This window comes from Myotis lucifugus, unplaced genomic scaffold (genome assembly GCF_000147115.1).
Source record: "Myotis lucifugus unplaced genomic scaffold, Myoluc2.0 scaffold_126, whole genome shotgun sequence".
Classification (NCBI taxonomy): Eukaryota; Metazoa; Chordata; class Mammalia; order Chiroptera; family Vespertilionidae; genus Myotis; species Myotis lucifugus.
Window position 1 is genome coordinate 3579292 of NW_005871174.1, and position 27308 is coordinate 3606599.

A 27308-nucleotide genomic window follows, 5' to 3' on the forward strand; every position below is an offset into this window, starting at 1 on the left:
GTATACTATTCTCTTTGGTAAATTTAAAGAATTCACTGCCAAATTTACTGGATTTTTAATTTAAAAAATTAAATGTATAACGACATTTCTCTAGACTTTCAGCATTTACCATTCAGAGCTCCTAGTCTAAGTGGGGCATTGTAAGAGGGAGAATTCTCATATTTCAGTGGGTGGTTCTTCAGCAAACTTTGGAACACATTCTGTTCTGATTATGGAAGGTTGAACTCTGTCAAAAATGTGAAATATTAATTGGTCAAGGAAAACATGATAAAGAAATGATGCAGTTAAAATGCCTAACAGTGTTTTGCTTATAAATGGTTCCTTAGGGACCTTATAATATTCAGCATACATGTCAAATTTTTTTATATTCAATTTTTTCTATACTAAAAAGAAACTTCTAAGAAAAGTTTATTATGAAAGAATAAGCAGTTGAGAATGGCCAAAATTTTGTGAAAGAAAACAGTGGTAGGGGATGAGAGACTTGCTTTTCTAAATGAGAAAACATTATTTTAAAGTCATTATAAATGCAACTACATGGTAGTACAAAGAAATACACAAATACATCAGTGTAATAGGCTAGAGACCAGAATTAGATCTCAGAATATATAGAGGAATTTAATTATAGCAAAAATGGTATATCAGTTAGGATGATTTTGGCTTCAAGTAATAGGAACCCTGAATCAAACTGCTTTATCAGTAAGGAAGTTTATGCTATATTATGGGGAGCTCAGAGGTAGGAAGGGACTTCAGATTTGGTTAATTTAATGACTCAATCATGTTATCCAAGAACAGATTATCTCCATATCTCTACTCTACCATCCTCAACGTTGGCTTCATAATTACATTTATAGCAAGATGGCTATCATTTCTGAGGAGTCACTTCCAGACATAATTATCCAAAGTGAAAAGTGATCTATAACTCTATCTTGGGAAACATAAAACTTTTTTTCAGAAGCCTCCCATTGTATTTGTCTTATGTCTGTCAACCAGGATCCAACCACATGTGCACTCCTACCCCGGTGTCATGGAAGGGAGATGGGTTTACTTTTAGTCCCACCACCATGTAAGAAACTCAAACCCTATTTTGCCCAATTTTTCTTTAAATCCCAGATGAACTTTGAAATACTTTAATGTAAGAAAAGTGAAACAATTAAAATTTTTAGAAAGTTATCTAGAAAACTAGAATATAGCTTAAGGGTTAGGGAGACCTTTTATATAAAATAGGAAATCTGAAAACTGTAAAAGAAATAATAATATAAGAGTAAACTCTGTTTCATGTACTCACAACTATAAACCTACTTTTGTCCACCTCTGTATAAATTGGGGAAAAATAATTGCAAAGCATACAATATATAATGGGCTAACATATAAAGAGCTTTCCGAAATTGGTATAAAAAAATAGAAAACTCAATAGAAAAACAAAGAACAAATTCAAAAGATCAATAATTATTTGAAAGGATGCTATGTAACTATTAGTTAGGAAAATGCAAACTAAGGTAATAATGAGATATTATATCCAACCTCTCAGAAAGGGATGTAGGAAGAACAGTACTCTCATTTATCACTGGTAGAAATGTGAATTACAGCCTTTATAGAAAGATAACTATTAATATATATTTTAGAGGCCCATTGCACGAAGAGATTCGTGCAATAGGCCTTCCTTCCCCTGGCTGCCGGCACCAGTTTTCCTCTGGCACCCGGGACCCAGGCCTTCGCTCCAACCACAGCAGAGAAGCCAAGCCTCTTTAATCTTCAGCCGTCTTCAGTCTTCAGCCATCTTCAGTCTTCGCTCCGAGCCTGCATATGCAAATTAACCGCCATCTTTGTTGGGTTAATTTGCATACTCACCTGATTGGCTGGTGGGCATAGCAGAGTGACACCAATTTGCATGTTTCTCTTTTATTAATGTAGATATATATATCCTTTGACCAAGCAGTTCCACTTAATGGAATTTATCCCATAGGAATAAAAAACACTTAATACACTAAGGAGATTTTTAAAAGATTTTTTTTCATAGCACAGTTTGTATAGGCAAAAAAGCTTGAAATCACATGAATGTTCATCTGTAGAAGAATGGCTCAATATCTTGTGGTCTAACCATTTTATGGAATACTAGAGGACTGGTGCACAAAATTCATGCACTCAGGGGGGGTGGTCCCTCAGCCCAGCCTGTGCCCTCTTGCAGTCCAGGAGCCCTCAGGGGATGTCCAACTGCTGGCTTACCCCGCTCCCCAGAGGTGGACATCATTAGTGCTGTCACGGAGGTGGGAGAGGCTCCCGCCACTGCCACTGCGCTCTCCAGCCGTGAGCCCAGCTTCTGGCTAGGCTCCTGTGGGAGCACACTGACCACCAGGGGCCAGCTCCTACATTGAGCGTCTGCCCCCTGGTGATCAGTGCACGTCATAGTGACCGGTTGTTCTGCCATTTGGTTGATTTGCATATTAGCCTTTTATTATATAGGATAATGCAAATATTTAAATAAATTAGTTATATCTAGTTTGGCTGACTTGCAGTTATTTTATAATGTATTGTTAAGTATGAAAAATATGACGCATAGAAGAGTATATAATATGATATTAATATTATAAACCCTGACCAATCATTCCAAATATATGTAAACATATTTGTCAATATTTATTAGAATAATCTATAATGAGATATGTACCAACTTGTTCATACTGGGTTGGAGGTGGTGGAGGGTGTAACAAAATATGTAAACATATCTTAAAATAAATTTTTAAAAGTTAACATCCTAATTTTAAATGGGTTAAGGACAGCATAGCAAATACAAAAGAAGTAATACAAATGGTGAATAAATGAGGTAGTATTTTTTGTTTGCAAGATTAACAAAGAATGGCAGAACATGCACATTTCAAAAGCAATATACACTCCCATTTATTGCAGGTGTGCCTCCAATTTCAAATAATCTGTCAGGGCAATTTCTATCAGAATTTTCTTAAGCATAAGGATATTTATCACAGTATTAATTATTATGACAAAAGTTAGAAAAAATCTAATGTGAAATTCAATAAAATATCACAATTTATTAAAATTATAATTATCTAAAGGAATGTGTATGGAAGAATATTCATATTATATTGTAAAGGTATAAATCCAGGTTATAGAAAAGATGAGTAGTATGATCTCATTTTTACTAAAAAACTGTATATATAGTTTCCACAAGGTTGGAACCGTTACCAAATAGAACCGTTACCAAAATAGATCATATTTTGGGCCATAAAACAAATTTTACTAAACTTAAAAAAACTGAAGTCAAATAAAGTGTGTTCTTTGACCATAATGGAACTAAACTAAAAGTCTATAAACTAGAAAGATACTAGGAAAATCTTCAAACACTTGTAAATTAAATGACACACCTGTAAATAACACATGGGTCAAAGAGGAAGTTTGAAATAAAATTAGAACGTATTTTAAACTGAATGCAAATGTATATAACACATCATTGGGAATCAGCTCAGGAGGAGGAATAGAATGAGAAGAGGATAGAAGCGGAAACCTCCCTAGAAACAAGGTTTTTCAAGGCCTGAGGAAAACAAATAGAAGGATTTAACCTATAATTTCCTTTCTAAATTGTTGTAATGGACTGTCAATCAGCTGTTTGGACTTATTTGAATAAATATGTAGCTGTTATCCCTGTCTCTCTTTAAGGTGGAGCTAGGGATTGCAAAACAGACAGCAAGATAAATCAATAGATTGTTTTTGTTTTTGTCTTACTCTTTTTTTCCTTAGGAAAAGAAAACAACTAGAATTTATATAAATGTATAAACAAGTCATGCTAGATTAAAAACAAATTGTTATGTTTCTGTAAACAACCTCAACTATGTTTGGTAAATAACTATCAATAACACTAAATAACATCTTTTTTTTTTCCTTTTAGGGACCCAGAGGTGACAAAGGCTTTAGAGGTGAAACTGTAAGTTTAATTGAATTTGTGTTTGTAGAATCACTTGTCACTAGGCTATAAGCCAGTGATGGTGAACCTTTTGAGCTCGGCGTGTCAACATTTTGAAAAACCCTAACTTAACTCTGGTGCTGTGTCACATATAGAAATTTTTTGATATTTGCAACAATAGTAAAACAAAGACTTATATTTTTGATATTTATTTTATATATTTAAATGCCATTTAACAAAGAAAAATCAACCAAAAAAATGAGTTCGCGTGTCACCTCTGACACGCATGTCATAGGTTCGCCATCACTGTGTATAAGCTATTTGAAAGCAAGGACCTTGTTTGATGTGTTCATTATTATGTATCTGATTCTTGTGGAATAAAAGTAAAACAATAATTTTCAAGGAGTAGAACTAACATGTGGTATAGAGTAGTGAAAACTAGTAAATCCTAAACTTATTTAAGAACCTGCCTGTCACATCCTTCCCAGGTGCCTGTGTGAAATGGAATATTTGCCTTACCCGGCATCAGGAGAAGGATAGCCTCCTCACAGGTGCTGCCAGAGCACTGCCAGGTCGCTTTAGGTGCCACCCACTGTGTCCAGCCAGCAGCTGAGAGGTCTGCAAAGCAGAAGCAAGTCATTAGTTGTGTATTTCAGCCCATTGGAAACAATGGCGAGCGGCTGAGCAAACAGATACACAGCCATTTGGGGACCTAAATGGCACTATTTCCTACTTTTCTGGAATGCCAGTTCTTTTGAATTAAAGAAGATATTCTGTAAAGGAGCCATTTTCCCAACAGATATAAATGAATTTTTAAAGCAGCAGCCACCAACAGGGCAGGCACGGAGTGAAATGGAGGGGATTGAAACCAAGAACAGAAGACACATAGAATAAACTTAAAGGTAGACGTAAAGTCTTGATTAAAAGATAATAACATTACATAGTGACAGTTGAGATTTTTGTTTTTCACCCTGGGGTATGCTTGGGCTGCAGAATAATAAAGTTACAATTATATTAATTAGCAAAAGAATGGAAATAATGTGATTTCAGAGAGCCCCAAAACCCCAAAGAGTGTTAAAATAGATGTGCTTAATTTGCAGAAATTTCTCACATTTTCTCAGCAGGCTTACTAGAACAGGAAGCAAGGATGTATGTACACAGTGCAGCCATATCCCCCAGCAGGGGAGGAAAGGGAAAAGGGAAATGTGGGGGGCTTGGAATTAGCCCATTTTCCAAACCCGTCTGTCTCCAGCTGCCTCCCTGCCCCACCCTCCCGGACTGGAACATAAGCTTCCATCAGGACTAGGAAACCTCAAGTACCTATTTCACAACTATTTCATGTGAGAAAAAAAAAAAAACATTTAGTGGCTCTGATGGATTACAAATCAAATGGATTATGCCTGCCTGCAGTCTGAGGCTGCACTGAAAGAAATACGGCCACCCCCATCGGGGGACATGGACAAAATTAAAGTACCTGCAGAGGAGGGCTCTCTTAGGTTGGTAGTGTATCGGACACCCATGTCCTAAAAAAATCCAGTTGAAATATCTGGGATATTTAGCCTTTGCTACACTGCAGCTTGGTCATCCCTCTCATTCTCTTTGTTCTCTCTTTATCTCCTGGTTTTTGCACTTGCTTTTTCTCATCCATACGATTTATCCCTGTGGTTCCTATGTATCTTGAGGTTTCAATTTAAAGATAACCCGCTCAGGGTGGACTTGCTGATGCTTTAGCCTCACCCCATTGCTACCTGTGGACAGAATACCCAGGACCAAGTACAATGCCTGGAGACTGTTCTTTAGTGCCTTACTTACATGTCCCCTTCTCAGAGAGGCTTTTCCTGACTAGTCAATGTCAAATAGCAATCCTCCCACCTGCCTGAGATTTCCTATTTTTCCTTGACCTATTTTCTTACCACCTGACATGCTGCCCATTTATTAGTTTGGGGGGTTTTTTTGCTTATTATATCTCCCCTCACTAGAAGTAAGCTCCATGACCCAGAAATTTTGTTTGTTTGTTTTAATACTGTGTCCCCAACACCTAAAGTAGTGTCTGTCTTATATGAGTATTCAATAAATTTTTAATAAATTATTAGTAAAAGAATTAGAGAAGGCTTGGGGTGTTGGGACATGATAGTTGTCTTCAGATATTTGAAAGGTTGCCTTGAGGAAGAAGGAATATATGTGAGTAGCTCTAGAAAATAAAATTTAAGTGGCTTATTTATTGTATTGGGTTTTCGTTTTCTGTGCTTTGTTCCCTGAAAGATCGTGAGTTTTGTGATACCACATAATTCCCAGTCTATCATAGTACCTGACACATAATTATCACAAAGTAGGTACTTATTGACTAAACATATGGAATGCTAGCCTGATTTCAATGTTATAATGACCTGTGTAATATAATAATGAATCTCACAAGATAGTTTTGTGAGATAGGATCTCTCAGTAGAAGCCTACTGGCTGTCTCTCCGGGTTACAGGACTGGTACTCCCGCACTGAGTAAGAATTAGAGCATACCTACTTCCAGCTGTAAGAGTCTGAGCTTCTACATAAAAGAAAAATAAAGAAGCCCCTCATGAAAGAATGAACAAAAGCATAGAACATAAATAAATAACAGTCCTTTAAAGTAGAAGTTAATTCTTATGAGCTCCAATTACTATTCTGAATCCATCTACTTCCCTCATTCTTCAGCCCTGGCACTGTAGTCTCCCCTGGACTCCAGCCCTCTTTTTATTTCTTCCACTTTTCCCCACTAAAACCCTTTCCCTGCGTAGCAACTAGAGTAATATTGTAAAAATATAAGTCCGATTATATCACTCTCCTCCTTAAAGCCTCCCTATGCCTCCTCACCTGCTCTACAAGGCCCTACAGGAATTTGCCCTGTTTACTTCTCCACTCGCATGTACCATTTTCTCTTTGCCAACTACAATGAATGTCTTTCTATTCATTGGAACATGGCTTCCTTTTACCTAGAAAATTCTTTCACCTCCTCTTCAAATGACTAATTTTTATCTCATTATTCAGGTCACTGCTCAAATATCATCTTAGAGAAACCTCCCATGACTACTCTGTCATGTTATTCCTGCTCATTTTCTTTCATAATATCCAGTTTTGTTTTCCTCATGGCTGTTAGAACTAATTGAAATTATTTATTTCCTGTCTCCTGTGCTAGAATTTAAACTTCATGAGAGCAGGGAACTTTGTCTGATCTACTGGTTACATGTCCAGAACAGAGCTCGCCATGTTGTAGGCACTATTTGAGAAGTGAATTGATTAATAAATGCATACTATTCCCTAAAATTAATAGTTATTTTCAATTTAAGCTAGTAGAGTAGTGTTTCCTGAATTAATATACTTATTAGTCTTTTGCTCTGTGGGTTACCATAGCACTCTTCATAATTAAGGTTCAAACTTCCAGTGCCCAAGGAGGAGGGGAAAGGACGAGTTAGTGGAATCCAGTGGGTAGAGACCAGGGCTGTTGATAAACATCCCATAATGCAAGCTTCTCAATTTATAAAGGAGAAAAGGAAAGCTCTGTTTAGCTACGCCAACTTAAAGATTATGGAGCTAAATCATGGTTGTATTTACATAAATACTCTGGTTCAAGGATATGCACGTATCATTATTTTCAAAGTCTAATGATAGAACATGTTATTTTTAGAGAATCATCAGTAAATTCTAGAATTAAATCAAGAGAAAGTCTATTTTCAAAGGTGGTGCTTTCACTATAGCCAAAACCACCATAACTATTCACCTTAATTTGGTTACCTTTAAAAAATTAACATAGACAATTGAGTTTTATTATAAACTGCTTTATATAATAACTAAAGAGAGTGAATTACTTTTCCTTAATGGTGTGTTAGCAACAGAAATAAAAAAAAAACTAATAAATGTTATATTGCTGGAATAACATTTTGTTTTACTTGGGCAATTGCCCTGTTCTGTGCAGATTGGGGTTGTCCTGCCCTGTCTTGTTTGAAGTATTTTGTTTGAGCATATTTGCGGTGATATGACTTATTCTGGGAAACAAGCTGAAATGAACTCAATAAAATCAGCAGTATAAGTAATTATTTCTTTCTGTGATAAATATCTCTTTCAAAGTCACAAAGAAGATATATATTTTGTACTGAACCATCAGCGAGATTTTTGCAAATGTCAGAAATATGCTAAGTGGGGTGAAATGTCAACTTTATTTTTACCATGTTGATCCAGAATGGAGAAACACACACAGCCAAACTCTGAGCCTCTATATATTTAAAAGGCTATCTCCAAGACAGCCTTCTGTAACTTATCATGTAGCTTCTGAGGTATATGTTCTATACATTCTCTACTTTAAGTTATAATGATATATTATGCAAAGACATGCCCAGCAGGCATGGTATTGGAGTACTCTACCCTTTTTAAGTTACTATGTATTATTTTTTCTAGTCATAATATATTTAAAATTAACAGCTTTGGCAATAAAGCATGCTTAATACAATATTATTTAAAATTCAGCAGAAGATAACTTTTGCTTTTTTATACTTTAACCATAATCTAAATTTGACACAATATAGTCTTAACATTCAGTTGACCATAAAGTAAAGCAAATTTTGAGTGAACTTTTTTTTTAATTTTATTGGTTAATACCGATATATAAATTTCAGGTATAGAGCATTATACTTCAATATCTGTGTATTCTATTGCATGCTCACCCCAAAAAGTCTAGTTTCCATCTGTTACCATATATCTGATCCTCTTAACCCATTTTTCCATTCTCCCAGCCCCCTTCCTCTCTGGTAACCCCCATTCTATCGTGATTATTATTGTTTTATTTTGGAAAATGTCAACTAACTTTTCACATTTTGCTATGCATGTTTTAACTATTCTAATTTCTAAATTAATATAGCTAATTTTGATATTATTCATTCTCTCATTCAATAACAACTTTTGAACACCTACTGTGTATTAGGCAATATTATTGTTTCAGAAAATGAAAAGATGACTAACTCACTTTCAAGGGTCCCTGGGGACTTTCCAATGTGTTATGTATTGTGGAATGAAGAATAAGTGGTTAGTTGAGCAAGAGGGAGGTGACATGGGGTTGGCAGTTCGGTATCGAGTTTTACCAGTAAAGAAGTTTTGGAAGAAGGATGGGAGTTAAACAGACAGAAAAGGGAAGAAGGAACAGTCCTAGACAGGAAATAGTACATGCAAAAGAATACATGTATGAAAGAACTTGGAAGATTCAGAGATCTATAAGTAGTTGGTTATAGATGGAGTATTGGATATGTTGGGGGGGCGGGGGTGAGCAAGTGGAAGTGAGGCCCAGACCTTGAAGAGAGGCACAGGTGCACATTAACTAAAAACATAGACTTCTGTATCCAATTGACTTGAATTTTAATCCTAGCGGCCCCTTATTTGTGGTTACTTAACCACTATCTTTTCTTGACTGTAAAATGGGAATATAGCATACAATTTGGCATTTAGTGAGTTCCCAATAAATGGTGACTATCACAATTCAGAAGTTTATACTCTATCGTCTAAACAATAAAGAGCCATTGAATAATTTCAACTAAGTAATTACACTATTAGATTTCCATTTTATAAGTAGAATGTAGTTAGCATAGTAGAGAGAATAAATTCAGGCAGGAAATCAGAAGATCAATCCAGGCAAAACATGGAGTCTCAGCTAGGACTGCTTTAACAAATTGCCATCAGCTGGAAGGGTTAAACAACAAGCCTTTATTTCTCACAGTTCTGAAGCCTGGGAGGTTCAAAATCAAGCTGCTGACAGATTTCAAGTCTGATGGAGGGTCGGTTCTCTTCCTGGTTTTCAGAAGGTCACCCTCTTGCTATATCCTTACATGGTAGAGAGAAATCATTTCTCTTGTGTCTCCTCTTAAAAGACCACTACCATTCATTACTTTTCCTTACTGGTGTGTTAGCAAAATCGATAAAAAAAGAACTAATAAATGTTATATTGTTGGAAGGCTCCACATGACCTTTGCACAGCCCCATCTCCAAATACCGTCACGTTGGAGATTAGGGCTTCCGTATATGAATTTGGGGGAAACAAACATTCAGTTCACAGAACATGACTAGCACTGAACTAAGATAGGGCTGTGAGGATGGAGAAGTGGTATTTTGGAAAGATTTAGAGGTGAAATCAATAAAGTTGGTAACCAACTTATAGGTGGGTGTTGAAGGAAAGAGAGATATCTAAGAATGAAATTTTCATCTTTGACAATTAGGTAAATGTTAGATAGAAATAATGGGAAAAACATACTTAGTATTAACGTTTTTAAATGGTATATTTATGATGGTTTATTAATGTGAATAAGTTCAGTTTCTAATATAAGTAAAACATGAAAATAAATATCTGGTTTGTTCATGAATGTGGGTGATAACTCAATGCAAGAGCATATAATTTTAATACAACTCTGTATCTTAAGACTTGCCTCACACAAAAAGGCAATGTTAGAGATTGACTATTCATTGTCTTGTTTATATCAAACCAAAAGCATAATATATACATATTGTGCTTTGTCTCCATTTCTTCTAGGGTCCCCAAGGACCAAGAGGTCAACCAGGGCCTCCTGTGAGTTTATTTGTATTTATATCTGTGTATCATTGAGGCTTATGTGCTTGCCTGACTTGAGATATCTACTGAATAATTTTTTTTTAATTTGTTATGTCATAGGGTCCACCTGGAGCACCAGGCCCAAGAGTAAGTTTTCTTGGTTTTGTTTATTTTTTCTTAGTGACTCATTAACTTTCTAAAGCTCCCGTTAACTCCCTCCATGCCCCTCTTACCTGCCTCTGTTCTTTTTGCTAATCTGATATAGAATCTTCCCAGCTATAATAACATCAAGTCCAAGCCTCAGATTTTTTGTCTCTAAAATAGAGATGGCTTTAAATAAGAAGTAAAGCACTCGGCACAGTGCCTGACATAATGATTGGTCAAAAAATATTAACTCCCTCCATTTCTTACTACATCTGGTCCCTAGCTCTCCTTTTTTTTTTTCCCAATCAGAGTTATTCACTTGTTAAGCTTCATATGAATCTTTCCCAGTTGTTGGTGGCTATAGAAGCCCTCAGACTTCTTATGTATTTTCTTGTTACCTATTACAACCCAAAACTTGCTTCCCTTATCTTTCAGGCAATGCTTCTGTTGCCTCGTTGTCAGGTACTATTTCCTGGCTTCTCATGTTCCTAGCTTTGTTTCCCTTGTATTCTGTATCCATTTTATCTTCCTGCCATCTATAAGGGATCTCCTTCTATCCCCAACCTCACCCACACCCCACCCCTACAGCATCCTGGTCAAATACAATGGTCCTTGGTTAGATTTCCTGCATAAATGAGATCCACTGTTGGCGACGCTATCCCAAACAATGGCCAGTCCCATGCCCTCCAAGCCTTACTTATTTCCACGTGCTTCTCTAGTGTCATTTGGATCTGTGGCATTCTAGTTGGTTGATCATTATGGCCTACTCACAGAAGTCAGGAACTCTTCATCCCTCTCAGCTTTTCATCAGGGTAGGGAATAAATTTCAAGCAAAGTGCCATAAGGAAGACTGTCTCCTTGGAAATGGGAGGTTCATTTTTCTATGATTTTTAAAAATTACTCCCCCTTTCTGTCCATCTGATTAATGAAACCTTCCCTGGAATGAATATCAATGCAGATGTCTTTCTTTAAATCTTCAAATTACTGTCAACTTTTCTGTTCTTCCTTTCACCCTGGGTCAATATAAAAGCAAAAAAATAAATAAATAAAACAAAAATCAGTATATCTCCACTAGTAAGAATAAATTGTATTGCAAAACTTTTCAGTTAAATATATGTTTGTTTGTGTGAATCTTGTCATGATGTAAAATGTATTTCTTACCATGGGTCAAGATAAGAAAAGTTTGAAAATTTCTAATCTCATTCCCTTTTAACAATAAAGTAAGTTACTCAAGTTCCTAAAATAGAATAGCTAGAGGGAAGTGTTTCAGGAAAAGGGACATAAATTGATGGTGCTTTTGAATTACCATGGTGATGACCAAAACTCAGGGCACATGGTAAGATACCTAAAAACTAACAAAGAAATAAACAAGAAGTCAAACTTAACCAAAAATGATTGGTGGGATAAAGGGAAGAATAGGATGTGTATATATGTCTGTGTCTGATGTGGGGGGGACAGTAATCATTTAAATCATTAAATGAGATAAGGAATTTTCAAGTCAATTATTCTAACTAATGGGTCAACTGTGAAACCTGGATTGGTGACTTGAGCGGTTACAACTGCTGGTACCATCCTGGTCCCCTAGAATAAGTAATTACTTCAACCTGGAGAAGTGTGTGACCTGACATCAGTTTCATCCCATCAATGTTTGCATCATCCAGTGATTTTAAGATGCCTGGAAAATAAGAATTCTCAAAATACTGGAGTGCCCTGACCAGGTCCACATTTCATTCAAATAAAAGTGAGAGAAATGTGACAATTATACTCCCCCAAGTTATAATGAAGCTTCCTGGTCTCCCTGTTGGTCTCCCCAATCTGATAACTCATTCTCTGTATTCTATTTTATGTCACCTTTCTATAAACAGTAAGTGATTTTCATGTAAGAATATGTTCTAACTAGAATACATGGAGGAAGCTACTCCTTTGGGATTCCCTCACTGTACCTAATGTACGTTTTACATTCAGATATGCGCTCTTAAATGTTGTTGAATGACTTCCAAAGCAAATTATCTTAATAGTCTCTCTGGGCCTGCCTTCCCTAAAGGCTACCCTTGAGAAAAATTAACAGTCAACACATTAAATGCCTACTATGGGTCAGGCATGAAGTGAGCTTTGTGAATACATTGGAAATTATATGATTATAGATATTGCCAACAAAATCCATGAGTGGCCAAGTGTTATGACCTTTTTCCTTTTCAATGGCTATTGATAAAAGTTGCCCTTTTTTATTGAGTTGACATTTGCACTGATGGTGATTAAAATTTTTGGTACCTTGGCATAAATGCAGCACCAAGCTGTATACTACTAATCTACTAAAAGTCATTGTGTTTTTATTGCCACACACAAAATGAAACATGGTCATTTCACTTCAAAATGTACAATTTATTCATCCATTCAGGCGTCTGTTAATGGGTGCCTAAGTTGTTCCCAATCTTTTCCTGACACAAACAGTACAAATGTGTTACTCGTATACATACCAGTTCACAGAATATCTATAGGACCAATTTCCAGAAGTGAGCTGGTTAGGTGTAAGGGATAATGAACATATTAATTTATTTATTATTTTAATTGTGGTAAAATATACATAACATAAAAGTTATCATTTTAATAATTTTTAAGTGTACAGCTTAATGGTATTAAGTACATTCACATTGTTGTGTAACCATGCCTAGAATTTTTTTCTTCTTCCAGAACTGAAACTCTATATTCAATAAATAATAATTCTCCATTTCTCCCTTCTCCTAGCCCCTGGCAACCACCATTCTACTTTCTATCTTTATTAATTTGGCTACTCTCGGTACCTCATGGAAGTGAAGTCATACAGTATTTTTCCTTTTTAAACTGGCTTATTTCACTAAACATATGTCTTCAGGGTTCATCCACATTGTAGTGTGTGTCATTGTGTGTATTACCACATTTTGTTTGTCCAGATGGACAGTTGGATTGCTTTCATATTTTTGCTATTGTGAATAATGCTGGTATGAACATAGGTGTCCAAACATCTGTTAAGACTCCCTGCTTTAAGTACATTTCAGCATAGTGGAGTTGCTGGGTCATGTGGTAATTCCCTGCTTAACCTTTTGCACAACTGCTGTACTGTTTTCCACAGCAGCTGCACCATTTCACTTTCTCACCAGCAATGCACAGGGTTCTAAATTCTCCACATCTTGAGAATACCTGTTATATTCCATTTGGTTTTATAATAGCCATCCTAATGGGTGTGAAGTGGTACCTAGCTTTGGTTTTGATTTGCATTTCCCTAGTGATTAGTGATGTTGTTCATCTTTTTATGTGCTTATTGGCTTATATATCTCATTTGAGGAAATGTCTATTCAAAATCTTCTTTGGTTTGGGATTGAGCCTGCAACCAAGGTATGTGCCCTTGTCTGGAATCGAGCCTGGACCCTTCAGTCCACAGGCGAGGCTCTATCCACTGAGCCAAACCATCTAGGGCCCTCTCTAGTAAGTTTTCATTTCAGTTATTATGTCTTTCAACTACAGAATTTGGTTCTTTAATTTCTATCTCTCTATTGATATTGAAACTACCACTTGTCAAGTTTTGATATAGTATCAAAGGAGAATATCCATGCCCAGCTGGCATGGCTCAGTGGTTGAGCATCGACCTATGAACCAGGAGGTCACATTCAATTCCTGGTGAGGGCACATGCCCAGGTTGCAGGCTGGATCTCCAATGTGGTTGATGCTTCTGTCTCTCCCTCTCCCTTCCTTTCTGAAATCAATAAAAATATATTTTTTAAATTACTTTAAGAAAGAATACCAAAATTATCTGAAAAGATACTAAAATAATCTTTCTTCCAGCTGTGTATCTCTATAAAGCCATCTTTCTTCATATAATTCAACTAAAATAATATATAACAGATTAAATACAGAAGCAAATAGGAGAATCTGCTATCTCCTATTAGTCCAGATAATTAAGAGATGAACAAAGTGTAAAACAATACCACGCTTATTACTATTTTGTTTTGGAAAATTTTAATTACTTTTCATTAAAAAATAGTTTGTATTTACATATAGTGGATTTGTTGTTTTAAAGTAATTAATACAAGTTTTAAATTTTGTTTTAATTTCTACTATGGTAAATATCAAAAGTTATAACTCAGATAAAAGAAAGTTGTTTACAGCCCTTACTAATATTTAAAAGTGCAAAAGGATCCTAAGTCTGAATATCTTAGAACTGCTATGCTAGGTTTTGCAAGATTGAAGCCCTAATTACAAACCAACTGGAAAATATGAAGGTGGCTATTGTGTATTACTGAATTCAGTTGTCCATGTTTAGTGCCAATATTTTTGTGTGACTCATATCCAAAATCTGCCCATTCACATAAACATGGTGGTTCAAACTATTTAAACTGCACAGAACTTTTTAGGCTAACCCTTTCTGCTTCTTGAATAGGCCATGCTTCTCTGTCTCATGGCCTTTGTGCAAGGTTGTTAGTTACTTCTGCCTACAAAGCCCTCCCAACCCCTTCTTCTAATAATCATATTCATTCTTCATATCTCAGCTCAGAAGTCACAACTTCAAGGAAGCCTTCCCTGGTCTCTCCTTTCCAAACCTCTTCTATCCTCCAGAGTTGATTCAGAATCCCTAATTTCTCTTATAGGCCCATGTTCTTTTCTTTAATGGCACATACCACAATTTGTAATTATGTACTTTTGAGGTGAGGTGGTTAATGCCTTTTTCCCTCTTTGAACTTCAGCTCCACAGGAGCAATTTTCTTTTTTGCTCACCATTTTATCCTCAATTTGTATCACAGTGTTTGGCAGTATATGTATACAGAATGATTCAATTATTTTCCAATATGAAAACCACATGTTGTGGCAAGGAAGAATGCATTTTATTGATTGTCCCATCATTTTAAATAGTTTTTCAAATTACCAACCATGAGCTATGAAAGATCTGTTGAAAACAGTTTCTATTATATGGACCTCCAAGTAAAAAGATTATCTTAGCAGTACAATCATTCTGAAAGAAATTAGATTGCTTGATTGGCTCATACAGATGCCATTTCTCAGAACTTTCTCTCAACTCATGCTTCTCAGTTTCCAACCTTTTTAAAAACTAAAACACAAGAAAGATTTTTACTAATGGTTTTGCTGAGTCTTTCTCTAAAAATATCTCTTATTAAATGTAGGAGGAGATTGGATTTATATTGTATTATTTCTTTGGGGACTAATGGTACATTTTCCAACTTTAGAAATTGTTTTTTAAGACCGCAGAAGTATCAGATTAAACTAATGTGACTACCTCAACACAGTAGTATTTATTCTATTTTCCTTCCAAGAATGTAACTCAAAAATTACTACAGTTATTTATTCTTCACTTTACAATTTATTAACCGAGGGGGTCATATTTCATTCTTCTTCCTCTTGAGTAATTTTGTGTGTGTGTTCATGCAGCAGCGACAAATAGTTTTTCATTGGAAAGCTCTAGAGTTGGGCCTTTTTTAATTAGGAGACTTTAGAAATTTGGATGAAGGCAGCATATTGTCCTTTCAGATAGCCAGGTAATATTTGCAAGATCTGTCTAACCATAGAGGTATAAACCCCTTTCAGATACTAAGTCTAGTATACTTTTAACAGCAGTGCTTTCAGAATTTACAGCCTTTGCTTTAGAGCACTTGGTGTTGATCTTATTGCTGATCTAAAATAGTTTTGTTTTACACAGAAACAAATGGATATCAATGCTGCTATTCAAGCCTTGTTTGAATCACATACTGCCCTACAGATGGAGGTAATATGTCTAGCTTTATTTACATTGGCAGTCTCAGTATACAAATTAAACAGAAATTTTTTGGAGGCCAACATGTGGGTTTATCTCAAATATTATACTTAAAACAGATTTAAAATAATGGAGCCATTTTAAGGACAAAGTAAGTGATTTTAATAAATAGAAATATACATAGAATTTTTAAGGGATACATTTAAAATAAAAATGTAATATTATTAAAGGATTTTTATAAGGAATGTGGTAGTATCAAAGAAAATAACAAAATGAAATTGCCATTTCTTAACATGAAACCTATCATCACTACTTATTTTTCTTATTTAAACTCTATTCAATGTATGATTTTAAAAAAAATATTTTGTAGTAGGCATAGTAATTGTTATATTTATGCCAGCTTGAAAATTAGACTTTCTAGTGTAAATTTAATCTCTATTTAGGATCAAAAGTAATAAAGCATACATAAATGCCTATATTTAAACCATTTTTTACATCCTACACCCAAAACATTGCACACAATAGGAATACATTTTTCTTCTGCGTTGATCTGTGTTGATTATTAGAGTTACTATTGTTAATGGCTACTCTATGTGTTTTTGCTAACATCATTTTTATGATGACTTGGCAGAGCTACCAGAATACTGAAGTGACTTTAATTGACTACAGTGCAGAGATATTCAAAACCCTGAACTACCTTAGCAATTTACTGCACAGCATCAAGAATCCTCTTGGCACACGCGATAACCCAGCACGAATCTGCAAAGATTTGCTCAACTGTGAACACAAAGTATCAGATGGTAAATTCTTGGTTTCCTCAAGCTCAGATGTGTAATTTCATTTAATCATTTCGGTGTGTTTGATATTTGCAGTGTGTTCATTCCAAATATTAATTATTTTGATAAAACCCTGACAGAAGGCATTTTAATGTCATCAAGAACCAAATACTCTTTGAGGAAGACATGCTTCAGAGTATCCTTTTCTGAGGGCTCACCTTGCAAAGGTTTTCTCCTACACATCCTATTGATCCCTAACTTTTCCCACTCTTACCTTCCTGTATCACTTGCTTACACTTTGTTCTTGGAATGTGTCACCATGTTAAAATTAAAATGGGAAGGGAGGACTTTTGGGTTGACAGGAGCCTCTATCAGGACCCCCAAAGTTAGCAACATAAAGAAACATATCATAGAACTCCCTCCGCCTCCTAAAATTATCGTTTTTACACAAAATGCAATTTACATGCCTCATTTCACAATTGGTGACTACAAAAGCTGAGTGGTTTGTTATTTTTGGAATTTTCTTATCTCTACACAGGTACCCCAGTAACCATTAACTAGATGTGCAAAATAAATATAGAGTAGAATCAGCAAGGAAAAGTTTTTTTGTTTGTTTTTTGTTTGTTTGGGGGGGGGGCAAATTATAACCTTTCTTACTGAATGTTTTTTGGGGGGGCAAGGAAAAGTTTTAAAGTGAGTGGAGTAGTCATCATTATTTGATGATAAGAAGGGGAAATCCTATCTGCTACAATATGTCATTTAATTTTAATTTTTATTAGTCAGCCATATAGTCAATATTAGTAGTTATTAGTTTTTACTAAAAACTCTAGTACCAACACAATGACACATAAGCTGATTTGGGGGAAAAACTAAATTATATCATTCTGTAGGGTGAATAGTAGTCCATATTTTATTTATTTTAATTTTATATATACATACCACATACACACACACAATTTCTTGTCAACAAACATCTACTTCCATTCTAAAAAATACCATAAAAATATTAATTTTATATATATTAATAAAATGTTTAACTTATACATATATTTTATACCCTAGATTAGTATAAAAACTAAAATAATATTTATAATTATAGCTGTCCATAATAATTCTAAATTAGATTCTTTCCCTTCATTGAGGGCATGAAAATGCAATTCTAGAGAATTGAAAGGAACAAAGACATCATAAGACATACAGATCAATGAAATCTAATTCAAGGTCTGCCTTCCTTGTTGGAGAAATAGTTAGTTGGTGTGGATTGCAATATATAAGAATGGTCTTTATGCCCAAAAATACTTTTATCACTAGGAGGTGGTAAATCCTATAGAGAAACACAACATACCAGTTAAGAGGAATATGATAGAAAATGGAATGGGGGTGAAGTTAGATAAGACATCTCTGAGAAAGTGACATTTGAGCAATATCAAGAGGAGGTATGAGAACAAGCTACAAAAAAATCTGGCAAAAAAGGTTTCTGGCTGAGCAGTATTCCACTGTATATATAGGGTGGAGCAAAAGTAGGTTTACAGCTGTGAGTATGGGAAACACAGAGTTTATTCTTATATTATTATTTATTGCTTATTGTATTATTTTCCATACAAACATTTCCCCACCCTGTTTGTACCACATCATCTGTATCTAATCATCTATCAAAGACACTTTGGTTGTTCCCATATCTTGTCAAGCCAAGATTTTGGAGAAGACAGAGGAGTGAGCACAACAGTTAGAGCTACTTTTGTTCTGGGTGTGCTTAAAACCGAGCAGTGCCTTTGATGGCTTCATAAGGCTAGAGGTCAAAAGCAAGAATCTGTGGTCCACCTAAGGTAGGACTTAGGCTTTCAAAGGACCCCATTCTAGGAAGAAAAGGGGCATCCATACAAATTGTAGCCTAGCTTTACCTCATTCAAGAATATCTGTCATTGCATTTGGAATAAGGTGCAGTTTCAATACTCTAAGCCTGTTATTCTGGAATTAATATACCAGCTCAATACTTTTTCAGCCTTAGTGTTTTCTATAGGCTAACTGTAGGCACCATTTGATTCTCCTGGGCCCTCAGTGGAGACAGTCTTACACTGGCTCTCGGGATTTTAGTTTTTCCCACTTACAAATCTGATGAAGAAGCACAAAAATGATAACCATTTTATTGTACATTTTGCTTTCTGAAAACAAAAATAAAGCTTTATTATTTTTGTTTTTATTATAATAAAGATAGTTTACCACAGGGAGATTGCCAAAATTTCTTCTATTATTTAAAAGAATATATTCATTTTAAGAAATATAGAACAGAGTACACATATATCACATTAAGTCCAATTTTTCTATCAACTATGTAACTTTAGACAATTCATTTTAAGGTGTGCAGCACATCTTATCTGTAAAATGAAGCAATAAATTCAGCCACTTTATAATTTTTATAAAAAATTATGAAGTGTTTTCCCTTAGATTGATAGGTATGTGAAAATATATTTTCAGTATTAATTTTATATAATGCTTGCACCTTCCCATTTATTCACTAAGTATAAATATTTCTATAATCTAAGTTATTTTTACAGGTAAGATGAAATATATATTTAAAGTATGATAATTTATAGAGATGTTTCAAATATTTTTAATATGATATTTAAGTGTCTTTATGGTTTACAATAAATTAATAGGAAAATATTGGATTGATCCAAATCTCGGATGCCCTTCAGATGCCATTGAGGTTTTCTGCAATTTCAGTGCCGGTGGTCAGACATGTTTATCTCCCGTTCCTGTGTCAAAGGTATGTATTGAATTTTAGAGTACATGTCAGTAATTACTCAAAATCAGTGAACAATAATTTTTAAAATTCTGTCACTGTAAATAATTACAAATTTTATGAATGGAAGCAACATATTTTTCTCTACCATATGTAAGAAATAAATGTTTTGTTTTTGAAAAATAATCCTAGTTAATCTTGACATTTTGATTGTGTATTTTTATGATTGGTTTCTCTTGACTTACTCTACTTATGCTTTAAAAAAAAATTTTTAATGTGAACCATATGTTTTTATATAGGCACATAAATTAGAAAATCCCTAAGCAGCTGCAGCAGTTGTAATCAATAATCAGTTCCCTTAAATTATACTGAATATTATATTATCACTAGAGGCCCGGTGCATGAATTTGTGCATGGGTGGGGTCCCTTGGCCTGGCCAGCAATCGGGGCCTATTGAGGCCATCTTGCTCAGTCCCTATCGGGACTATCGGGGCTGGCAGGCCCGGGGGTGGGACCACAGGAGGTTGGCTGTGGGAGCACGATGACCACCAGGGGGCAGCTCCTGCGTTGAGCATCTGCCCCCTGGGGTCAGTGCATGTCATAGCAACTGGTCGACCAGTCATTCGGTTGTTCAGTCGTAACAGTCGCTTAGGCTTTTATACATATAGATTACCTAAAATTTTACTGAAAATTATATTATCAATAAAAGAGAAATTCTGCCACAAAACTTGCCTTTTTTGTGTGATTAAGTGCAAAATAACCTCCCATAAACATCCACTGACTATTATTTAAAACTTCTTTCAAGTATAATTCTATAAATCAAATGTTTAGAATGAATGAAAGTTAGCTTAGTGTCAGGCTGGATGTTATAACAAGCATTTGTAAAACCTAAAGCTTAGTTCTACCTATAACATATATTGAAGAAATCAAAACTGCATTTCTTTTTCTGGTTAAACCACCTTTGTATTACCAAGAACTTATTTCTCATGGACCAAGAACGGATACATGTGCCTATTTGTGTTGTAACCATGATTTAAAAAGCAGCAACTAAAATATACAGTCTGTTAGTCTCGCTAACTGTTTATTGTTAGACTGCTCTCTCGTCCTAAAATATCCCCTTCATTTATGAGGGGTTTTCACCAGTTCAATAGGTATTTACCATTATTAAGCCCAAAGCAGAGGAAGAAAGGATTCTTCCATTTTTAGGGAATTTGTACATCTCTAATGAAGAGTGGCATGATGGTCCTGCTTCCCAAATATTCACATTATCATCTTCACTCCCCTGGATTCAGCCCATAGAAGAAAGGGAGGTGGGGGTAATGCAAAGGAGATAGGAGCAGTGCACTTATTTCTGGAATACTGAATCAGTTCTCCCATCGCTCCTATCCATAAGCTCAACCTGAGAAAGACTGGGAAGGTAGTGGAAAGCAAAGTTGACTTAAAATTAGGGACCTGGGTTCTAGTCTCTAGTCTGCTACTAATCTGGGAAATGATACTGTGAGCCACTACACACTGTTCTAGGTCAATGACACTTGGCACCTCAGATCCTCACAACAATTTTATACCCAGCTTAATTAACATGGAGACTAAGGCTTAGAAAGTTTAAATATTTTACCAGTTCATACCTCACAACAATTTTATACCCAGCTGTCCATTTTATACCCAGCTTAATTAACATGGAGACTAAGGATTAGAAAGTTTAAATATTTTACAAGTTTGTGATTCTCATCTGTTAAATGAAGGCATTTGAACTACTTAGACTCTAATGTTCCTTATGATGATCCTTTCGTGTATTCATCCTATGTCCTTACTTTGTCTTTCCTTTCTTTTCCTGGGGCTTTACTTTTTATGTTGTTGTTTTATTTTTTCCTTCTCTATTACCTCCTAACTGATATTTTTCTAATTTTATGTTTGGAATTTAATATAAATTCCTCAGTAGGAACCATTTCTATTCACTTATGTTATGATCACATCTCTACATGAATAGTGCTAAAATAATAATAATAACAGTAATAATAATATTATGTCTAAAGCTTTAGAAAAATCTACTTCTTTGCCTAAGCCTTGAAAATATATAATCAGACCTTTGCTCCAGTTTTGCCCTATATTATTCACTTTTTTAGTTAATGCTTATTCATGCATTCATTCAATAAATATGTATTGATGACTCACTATATGACTGGAACTGCATTAGAGCTGACAACACAAAGAATATAGGGCTCTCAGTTACAGTTACTCAACCAAGCTATCATTACAACTTGTAGCTTATCTTTAGAAACTTTTAAAAAATCCTACAAATGGAAGTATAGACAGAATTTATGATTTTTATGAAAAAATTAGTAAAGCATTAATCAACAACAAATTACTAATGCATTTTAGATAGCATTATGAAATCTGTCTTCATTTCTTTTTTTGTCTTGTCTGGAAGCTTAGTGGTCTGCTGAAGCCAGCTCAGACTGGCTCTGGAGAGCCTATAGTTAACATCTCTTCCTCACTCCCTGTTCAATGATGCCACCTTGATAGCCTGAAATCAGCCATCCTGGGAGTTTTCACACCGTGGAAATCAGACAATGCTATAAATCAGGAATTCCCACCCACCTACCTCTAATCCCCACCCCTGCAAGAGCCAGTGGTTAAGCATTTATCAGCACACCGCTGACTGGCATTTAAATGCCAAGAAAAGTAGCTTTCTCAAGGCTATGTTCCAAGGACTTTTCTCAAGTTTCCCCAAACTATACGTTTCTCAATTGCCACGTCTTATAACATGCATATTGTTTCCATGACATTAGTTGGAGTTTGGAGTTGGAAAAGTCCAGATGAATTTTCTTCATTTACTGAGCTCAGAAGCCACCCAAATCATCACCATTCACTGTCTAAACACTACAGTGTGGACAAGTGCTCAGACAAGTGGCTCAGGATTGCCTATTGGTTTCAAGGGATGGAATGGCCAGATTTTTGAAGAAAACACTCTACTTGAACCTAAAGTTCTTTCAGATGACTGCAAGGTAAGGGAATGGCACTTTTAGAATTGTTCAATCTAACTAACTGAAAATTGATAAAACTATAAAATTAAAATAATGAGAATAAGACTTTAATTACAAACTGCTGATACAGAAGTGTAGCAGGTGTTAACGTTCTGATTTATAATCACCCTATATTTTTCAAAATCAGTCATTTGCTTGTGTCAAGTCTTGTCAACTTTAGTCACATCCGTTGGTCATCCATAGATTTCATATGCAAAATAGGTGTTAATACATAAATTTAACTTTTAATTTTTATTTCCTATATGAGATAATTATATCTTGATAGATAGATAGATAGATAGATAGATAGATAGATAGATAGATAGATGATAGATAGGGCACATAGATAAATAGATTTCTTTTATATATTTCACCACTGTGCTTCTACATCTCATTACTTCATGGAAAAACAGGTTATAAAGGCAAGTCAGTTTTACTTCATTTTTTCAGTTTCTATACCTGATATCAAATATGGGCGTAATTGCAGATTGACTGGCCCTACCAATCAATATTTGAATTATAGCCTTTTTTACTAAAAATAAATAATGAAAGTTATGAAAATTCTATAATTTTAAAATATTTTGATATAGGGAAGATATGAACAAACTACAGTTTACAGACCAAATTCAGCCCACCACTTGTTTTTGTAAATAAATATTGGAATACAGCCATACTCCTTTGTTTATTTATTATCTACTAGAGGCCCAATGCACAGTTCATGCACTGCTGGATCCCTTGGCCTGGCCTGCACCCTCTTGCAATCCAGGACTCCTCGGGGGATGTTGGATAGCCAGTTTCAGCCTGATCCCTGCAGGCCCAATCCAGACAGGAGGGAGCCCGATCCTGTGCATTGAGCATCTGTCCCCTGGTGGTCAGTGTGCATCATAGCGACCACTCGACCAATCATTTGGTCATTTGGTTGCTTAGGCTTTTATAGATAGATGATAGATAGATAGATAGATAGATAGATAGATAGATAGATAGATAGATACCTGTTATCATACTACAATAGCAGAATTGAGTAAATGCAACAGAACCTACAACATTTATTATCTAGCCCTTTACAAAAGAGTTTGCCAACTCCTGTTACAGGGAATAGAGTTGTCTGCTTTACATACATATTACTAATGACTTTAAGTGTTCTGTATTGTGTACTGTGAAGCCCATAATTTGATACCTGTTACAATTTCTAGGGAACACTACATTTTCATAACATTTCCAGATAAGTAGTGCATGAGTATTTGAAAAATCATAGACAAACAGTCAGAAGTATATGGCCCATTCTGTATCAGTGAAGAGATCAATTTTACCAACAAATTCATTTAACTTTTACAATTTTGTCCAGAAACCTTCAGGGACTCACTACTATCTCTGAGTCACAATCCAAACTTATCAGCTCTTTATTCAGCACTTAGAACAGTCAGTCCCAACCTACATTTCCAGCTTGGGCTTTCACTCGCTGTCTACCCTAAACTATGGCCAACTGATCTATTCATCATCATCATCATTATCATCAACAACAATTCCTACTTATTGGGGGCTTATTATATGGCAGGTACCATGTATCACATACATTATTTTATTTAATTATAACAGCTTTGTGAAAAAATTATTAGTCTCATTTTATAGCTAAGAAAGCAAAGGCAGAGATCATGCAGCTAATGCCACACTATACTGGTAGGGATTTTTAATTAAAATATCATTTAATCCTCACAACCCTATGAGGTAGTTTTTTATTATTCCCATTTTATAGGTGAAGAAATGGTGGTACCTGGCTTTCTATTACTATCTCTTCCAGGACAAAATCTGTGCACTTAACCCCATGTTAGGATTACTTTTACAACCACCTTCTACTTTTCCAGTTGTTTTAATTGTTGTTTTGTTTTGTTTTGCTCATGTCATTTCCTTCCTCTGAATGCCCTCCTCTGTCTCTCCACCAGGTGGAAATTTTAGGCATACAAAACGGCCCATCTTAAATTCTAAATTCATGAAGCTTTCCCTGACTACTCCAGTTGGAAATGAGGAATTTAGTCCTCATTGTACATTATTTATACTGCACTTACCATGTATGGTCTTGTATTATGGCTATTTGTTTATTTTTTTCCTCTCACCACCTAGATTTAAAAACTGGTAAAATTCAGAAGCCATATTAATTTATTCATCTTTATATTTCTCAAGCACTGTAATAAAATAGAGGATCACATCTTATTCAACTGTACAAATATACGTAGTGTTCAATAAATATTGCTTAAAAGATTTAATAAGTTAAATCTGTCAATGTCTTACATACCAAACTCTAATTCTAGTTCTCACATGGAGCTTATGACTTTAGTAATTTACCTTCTGTAAGCTTCAATTGCCTTAAGTTAAATCATCTCTAAAGTTCCTGCAAATTTTAAAATTTAAACCATGATAATTTGGTGAATAAGTAAGTGAATAAACTCCTGAATAAAAAGCTTCACTGAACTAGTCAATTGTGTTTCTCTATTTTGTTTTAGTGAATCTTAATAATAGGCTACTTAATGGTATTTTTTGTTCAATAATAGAATTTATCAGAAACCAAAGAGCATATAGTAATAATAAAAACAGAAAGTCCTAGAAGGAGGAGAGGAAAGAAACTATATGAATAGTAACCACAGAATGGGGGAGTGGGGAGCAGAAACCTAAAAGATAATTTAACAGAATTATAATTTACTCCTGACTGGAACAATTCTGGTTATTTTCTGCCTAAAGTACATAAGAGTTAAGATAACTCATTTCCTTTCATTCAAGAAAAATGCCCATCCTAAAGCATTAGTCCCAAATAAAGGAATACAGACAAGATGAATATTAATTATATTAGAAATATTACAGAGTTCTATTTTTATCTGGTTTAATAATTCACAAACAACAGAAGCAGAAGGCTAAACTTAACCTCTAAGACTGGAAAATCAGAATACACAATGTAATTTAGAGAAAGGAATAAGTCCGTGTTTTCAATTATTCATAGTAGCTGTACCATTTATTGAGCACTTTGTGCCAGGCATTGTTCTACACACTTTCTATTTATTATCTCTAATCCTTAAAATAAGCCTACATTGTCTATGAAAAATGTTGTCTGCTGAGAATGACTTCTAAAGAAACAATTACATATTAAAGCATTTTGTTCTTATTTTACAGATTCAAGATGGCAGATGGCATAAGGCAAAATTCCTTTTTCACACCCAGGACCCTAATCAACTTCCAGTAATTGAAGTACAAAAACTTCATCTCAAAGCTGAACGAAAGTACTACATTGAAAGCAGTGCTGTGTGCTTTCTCTAAGGTCTCTGAATTAGTTCTGAATTCATGCTGTTGGCCAGGTAATTGCTGCAGAGGGGAAAATATAGACAGAAAGATACTATCATTATGAAATGCATGGAATAAAGCATTGGCTAAATCATAAAGAATCTCAGGAAGAAAAGACTTTCTCCTAAAATGGAGAAAAGTCATTCTTTAAAGGACTATAATTGATAAAGTATTTAATTTTTTTAAAAATTATATTGATCTGAGCTTTCTTAGAGAATTCCCTAGAACTGAAGATTTATAAACATGGAATTCTTCAGGGTAGCCTGTATTTTTTGACTGAGAGCAAAGTACCCATTAGACAGCTGGAGGTGCAGAGCACTATGGAGCAATACTGGCTAATGCTCCCAAATGTGCAATGCTTCTGTCTAAAATTATAAACCACAGTGTAATATGTCTTATTTTCCCAAATACTAAGCTGTATTCAGGTCCCCAATGGGCATATACATCTTAGCCGGTGGTACACTACCTCTTACGTGTTGCCTTTTTGTGTTGCTTGGTGCTCTTTCTAAAACAAGGTGCTTGTGGCTTTTGTAGACAAGTTTATTTCTATGTCTTTGTCATTCTTTAAGAGTATATGTACTGGTTACATCAAGATTTGTTTTGGTTGTTAGTACTTATTTTAATTTGTTTGATCACATATTAACAGGTAAAACATTATTTATGTGAAGTCATTGTTCTATTTTAAAATTCTCTTTGTGGATAGGAATCAAAGCCAGTACATTGTAACCTGTGCTTATCACAAGAGAATTGGGAGGTTTCTTTTGTTCTTGTTTTATTTTTTTAGTTGTAAAAAATTGTTATAGGCCAGCTACATCCAGTAGTAGGTTTGGGTTAGAGTTTGGGGGTTGTGATATACTATTTTTAAAAACCCATGATCATCTGGAATGATACTTTATGTATATAATATTTTGTAAAGTTTTAATTCAGCAAATCTTTTGAAATTGCTGCTGTTTTAAATTATAAAAACTTTATATTTCTGCTTTATAGAAATTATATATTTTGTAGTATTCTTTGATTTTCTTTTACTGTTCTTAAGTTTCATGTGTTGGGACCTAAAAGAATTCAACCTACTAGTCTTTAAAG

General features: G+C 34.9%; 1 protein-coding gene across 1 annotated transcript in view; it reads left to right on the forward strand.

Annotated features, from left to right (window-relative positions):
- The window catches only part of COL24A1 (collagen type XXIV alpha 1 chain), a 281993-nt gene extending 254892 nt beyond the window's left edge, over positions 1–27101 (forward strand). The window contains exons 54-61 of the mRNA XM_023758248.1: positions 3899–3934; positions 10455–10490; positions 10593–10619; positions 16303–16368; positions 16988–17156; positions 19790–19899; positions 22665–22880; positions 26058–27101. Of these exons, the coding sequence (XP_023614016.1) occupies positions 3899–3934; positions 10455–10490; positions 10593–10619; positions 16303–16368; positions 16988–17156; positions 19790–19899; positions 22665–22880; positions 26058–26201 (804 nt within the window). The 3' untranslated portion in view covers positions 26202–27101. The remainder of the gene's footprint in view (positions 1–3898; positions 3935–10454; positions 10491–10592; positions 10620–16302; positions 16369–16987; positions 17157–19789; positions 19900–22664; positions 22881–26057) is intronic.
- Positions 27102–27308: the final 207 nt, after the last annotated feature.